The 5,492-nt window shown below is 33.8% G+C and overlaps 1 protein-coding gene across 1 annotated transcript in view; it reads left to right on the plus strand.

Annotated features, from left to right (window-relative positions):
* Hmgcs1 (3-hydroxy-3-methylglutaryl-CoA synthase 1) overlaps positions 1-5,492 on the plus strand; it is a 21,068-nt gene that overhangs the window by 5,324 nt on the left and 10,252 nt on the right. Inside the window, exons 2-3 of the mRNA XM_015497365.2 lie at positions 1,468-1,566; positions 3,736-3,745. Coding sequence (XP_015352851.2) covers positions 1,562-1,566; positions 3,736-3,745 — 15 coding nt within the window. The 5' untranslated portion in view covers positions 1,468-1,561. The remainder of the gene's footprint in view (positions 1-1,467; positions 1,567-3,735; positions 3,746-5,492) is intronic.

Consider the following 5,492-nt stretch of genomic DNA (forward strand, 5'->3'; position numbering starts at 1 on the left):
AATTATCATTAGATAATTTCTAATCTGATTATTAAATTTGGCCACAGCCTTCACGTTCTATATTGAATAATCTTCCTCATTTTGACAAATAGGATACACTGAGTAATTATTTTAAGTTCTTTTCCCTTTTTTTTTTTTTTTTTTTTAGAGAGAGAGAGATAGAGAATTTTAATATTTATTTTTTAGTTCTCAGCGGACACAACATCTTTTTGTTTTTGTATGTGGTGCTGAGGATCGAACCCGGGCCACACGCATGCCAGGCGAGCGCGCTACCACTTGAGCTACATCCCCAGCCCCAGCAGTTCTTTCTTAATCTTTTCTATTTTTTCCTTTGCTCTTGCGTGTGGGTGCGTGCGCGCGCACCCACACGCACACGCACGCTTTTTCTCTCCCCACCTAACTTTTCTTCCCAGTTTAAATGATCAAAATAGAAAGAGGAAAAGGGGAAAGTTACTTGATAAAAGTGGTGTCAAATACATATACAGACGGGCCTCAAGGACCCATCGTAGGTTATTTTAAGTTGCCTTAACATGGAGAGAGAATCATGTTTTCCTCCATCACTGAAAACTGGTGTCTGCTTAATTTAGAGTACAAAAGGATAATTTGAGACAATACAGTCCCCAGTTAATTGAGCAAAGGCAGATGCTAAATTTGCCAATTGTTTAGAGTGGAGGAAATTATGTACATGTTAAACATAGAAGCTCTATCTCAAATAACAGCCTTCAAAACAGATCAACTGAAGAAAATACTCAAGTCATTTTCCTAGGTGATTTTCATATAACTTTAATGGTAATAAAATTTAATGCACCTTTGCCTAAATGCTTACTTTTTAAACATAAGCACTAAAAGAGTAGGGGGAATCACTTTTTTAAAGGTTGGGGAGAGTGAAGATAGCCATGTTAAATATGAGTATAAAATTAAACAAATCATAATGATTAGGTCTTGCTAGAAATCTTTATTTGAATAATACTAATAATAATTAGGGTGATAATAAAGTATTGGTGCTTTTTATTATAATACGTTTTTTACAATTTTATCTTCACAATGATCTAGGGAGGGCAGTTATATTAGCTTCATTTTATAGGAAATTGAGGTTCAAAGAGGCACAAATTGCTATTTCAGCCTCAAGCCCCCAAGGGCAGGGTAACTCTTGAATATGTAAGTTACTTTATTCCAGAAATGTACAATTTACCTAAACTCCTTCTTCCCAATTCCTGATAAAATAAATTTAGTAGAGAAGACTGCAACTTCACTGTTGATTTAAAGCCTGAATCAGTGATATGATTGTATTTAAATTCATTGCTGACTGAACCTAAGGAGGGGGAAAGAGTTTTATAAGCTTTAAGTAACTTTTCTAAGTACATGTCAAATCTTTTCTGCATGATATAATTGGATAAGGAAATGCTCATTTTGAATTGAAGTCATATTACTTGAATTTGTGTAAATGATTTATGACTTTAAAAAAAGTTCTTACTTGAAATTCCTAGTGCCCAGCAGAGGAAACAGTGACAGACCTGGAGGCTGCAGTTCTCTGTCCTTCACACAGGTATGCTATCATATCATGCAGCTTAAGTAAAGTGTTCTGTTTTGAGGGAAGGGGGAAATTTAATTTTTATCCTAGAACAAATAACCATTTATATGTGCCATATATTTTGAAATTACTTTTCATGATCATTTATACCTTGTCTTCAAAAATTAATTAACGCCATCATGCTTCAGAAAACTAATTTTGTGTTTATTAGACTAATGTTGAAAATCTAGCAAAGAGTTTTTAAAATTAGTGTTCACTCTTCAGAGAAAAAATATAGATAATAAAGTATAATCACAAACCACTTACTAACTCATTAAGTCCCAAGCTTGCTTTCTTTCTTCCTTTTAATATTTATTTAGTTGTAGATGAACATACAGTATCTTTATTTATTTTTATGTGGTGCTGAGGATTGAACCCAGTGCCTCATACATGCGAGGCAAGCACTTTACCACTGAGCTACAGCCTCATCCCCACCCCCACCCTCAAGTTTTCAATTCTGTGAATATTTCAGCAAAATATTCAGGTACATGGTAATGAGTGCATTAAAATAGATTGTGAATTGTCAACAGCTTACATATATTTTATATATTTTCACATATATGTGGAAATGTATGTATTTTTTCAAACACTTTAGTCATTCATCTATTTTCTTAATAGAATTCTAAAAACATAATATTTATTTTAAAAGTTACCATAAGCAGTATATTTGTTGCTCAATTTAAATTTTTATAGTATCTCATATTTGGGACAATGGAACTTAATAGGGTAATCAAAAAAATCATAGGCAAGCATGTGTACAAACAGTGCTTTTTAAATTATAGTTTTAGAAGATGCATATCTGGGCTGTGAATGAATGTTTAAAATTATGTGAGAATGGATAGTGATTATAAGTGTGTTTGAAGCAGTAATTTAATTATTTGCAGCTGTTGCTTTCTCATATTGCCATGGAGTGCCTCTCTTATGATTCTGCTTTTTCTTGTATTTCAGTATTATGGTTTCCTATTATAATAGAAAGCTAGTCAGATCTCTCTTACTCAGCATTCAATATCAGCCATATTCCAAACAATGAGCTGAGTATTGGGATGTAGTGATGAGCAAGACACAGTTTCTACTGTCAGAGTTCCTTGTCTCACAGTGCAAAGAGTCTGAGCTTAAATAATAGAATCTTGAGAGAGATTAAAATAGCATGTTAATCATCAAACATGTGTTTTCCAAAGATACCTGTTGGCCAAGGACAGGAAAGTGGAGGTGGAGAGCTTAGTTAGGAGGTTGTCATAGTAGTCTATGGGGCAGGTGCTGAAGTTGTTCCCTTATATAAGCCATTGAGAAGACAGGTCAGTGCCACCTTTGCACCAGCATCCCCAGCTGGTTTACCTCCCCTCACCATTCCCCCCACCCCAATTATCTTTCATTTACAGATTTATTCTTGGTGATATATTAATCTTTTTCCTATCTAGGTAGGAAGCCCTTAGAGAGTGTTAACTAGGCTTTCTTTTTTACTCTGTTCACTAAAAATAGTTCCTTTTGTCCACCAGAGGAGGTGAGCAGTCACTTTAGGGAAAAAAAGACTTCTGTCCTCTGGTAGTTGTTTCTTGGAAGATTTGGAAGGTTTACAAAGAGTTCTCTGGTAAATGTGTACACATTTCCCTCCTTTTAAAAAGTTGGAATTGAAAAATAAAATTTAGATATTTTCTTATATAGAATCTTTGCTATGCTGCTTGGATTTTTTTTTTAATAAATGTATTTTTTTTTAATAAATGATAATTTTTTTAATAAATGAAAAACAATGAAATAAACAGCAAAAAAATTTTAAATATGAATAAATGTTTTTAAGTGTCAGATTTTCAAAATTATGTTCTATCTAAAATTTTTTTGAGTGTATTTTGTTTATTAAGAATAGTGAATTAGCTAGACTATTCCTGGTAGAGAATTATTAGCACATAATATGAAAATCTCAGACCGTTTACTAGTTTTTTGTTTCCCTAATTTATATCTAGCCTACTTGAGAAGCATATGAGAGGACCTTTTTTTTAAAGAGTCCATACATAAAAGAACAAAAAGCCTTGGTGCTGTCCTTTGGTTTCCTACTTTTGACTCCTGCTTAGGGATTCACTGCCTTTCTCAGACCATTTGGTTCCTAGAAATGAAAACAGTGTTCTGCTATTCTGGAAATTGCTTTCAGATAGGGCTGTTGACTGTCAAAGTGGGGCACTTTAATTGGTGAAATATGATAGGCAAGAAGTGCTAAAGGTAATTAGTAGTTGTCTATTGAGTGTTGTTATGATTTTGAAAGAGTAGAATGCTATCAGTTTGGTTTGGAAAGGTTTCATGGGTAAGATGTGATGTACATAATCCAGAGCTATAAAGGATCGGAAGAAGCAGAAGCAAGAGGTGGGTTGTTGAAGAAATGACTAGATGTTTTGGGATAATGAATAGAATATTGGAGAGTGAAGGGAGGGTAACTTTATTTGTAGGACAGGGAAAGATTGGGTAATATTTAGCGTTTATCCTCAATTACTAAGGTTAGTAGAATTCTCTTCATGTTTTCTAGTGTAGGTTGCATAAGTCAAAGCTAAGAATCTTATGTAAAGTTCCATATAGAATGGTGGTAGATGGCAAGGATAACTTGGAAAAAAATATATGTAGTTGTTGGTGAAATGACAGAAGCAAAGGCAGCTTAGCTTGTCTCAGTTTGTTCTCTTCTTCACTTCTTCATTGATAGCTCTGAGAGCTGGTTTGGCTGAACCCCATTTACCAGAGAAAAGAACAGAAGGAAATAGGGTTTTCATGGAAGAAGGGAAGATTAGAACAAAGTGGAGAGGTACTTCCCTGTTCACTTAGCATATCTGACAGTGAGCATAAAAAGTCATAAAACAGTTGGCTAGAAATCTGGGAGTTGTTCTAGATACCCACATATTTTCTTCTTTTCCTAACATCTAGTCAGTTGCAATTTCTGCCAAATTTTTGCTTCTGCATTTTTGGAACTCTTCCTTCTTTCACCCCACAGATAGTAATTGCTCTATGACCCATATTTTATCTGAACTGCTGTATCAACTTCTTAACTCAAACCCATTGTATACATAGCACCTTTGACTACAAAATAGCAGTTCTCAGTTTTGACTGTGATCCCCCAGTAGGAGATAATACTGTATATGTGTGAATAATTGAAACAAAATCCAAGAAAAAAAAATCCATACATTTGTTATGCTATGCAATCTGGTATTTCCTATTTTCTGTTTCATTCTTAAAAATATTTGCTGTCCCCTAAACGGATTCCAGGGCTGAGAAAATATTGCTGTGATGATTAATATGATCACCTTATTCCTTTTTTAACCTCTTTGATTTCTTACTAACTTTATGATGAATTCAAAGCTGCTGATATCAGTACATTAGACTCTTCATTACCTGACCTTAACCTAGTTCTCCTGACATATTTGCCTCATCCATTCACTGGCACTAAGATTTCATTTCAATAGATAGTAAAGTTTTATAGTACCTTATAGTGTGTCTTTGTTTATGCTGTACACCCTGTTGAAAATCTTGTAGCACCATCTGTTTCTGCAGTGTTTTACTGTTTACTTCCATATATTCAGTTCTGAATACTATAATGTAATTATATATCGTTACCTGTTGATTATTATGTATTTTTATCTTACTGTCCCACTAAAATTATTCCAAATGTTTTAGCCTGTAACATGTTGGTATTCTTTGAATGAATGAAAAAGAATAATATTCTTGTGTTTAGAAGAAATATTCAACTGGTGGACTTTAAGATCATTAATTCAGATTTTGTGATTATATTTCTAGGCACTGTGTGTGTGTGTTAGTTACTGAGAACTGAACCCAGAACCTTGCACATTCTAGACTAGGGCTTTAGCGTTGCTACATCCTTGGCCCTTTTTAAAATTTATTTTGAGACAGGGTCTTGCTAAGTTTTTTTTTTTTTTTTTTTTTTTTTTTT

This window comes from Marmota marmota, unplaced genomic scaffold (genome assembly GCF_001458135.2).
Source record: "Marmota marmota marmota unplaced genomic scaffold, marMar, whole genome shotgun sequence".
NCBI classification, from domain to species: domain Eukaryota; kingdom Metazoa; phylum Chordata; class Mammalia; order Rodentia; family Sciuridae; genus Marmota; species Marmota marmota.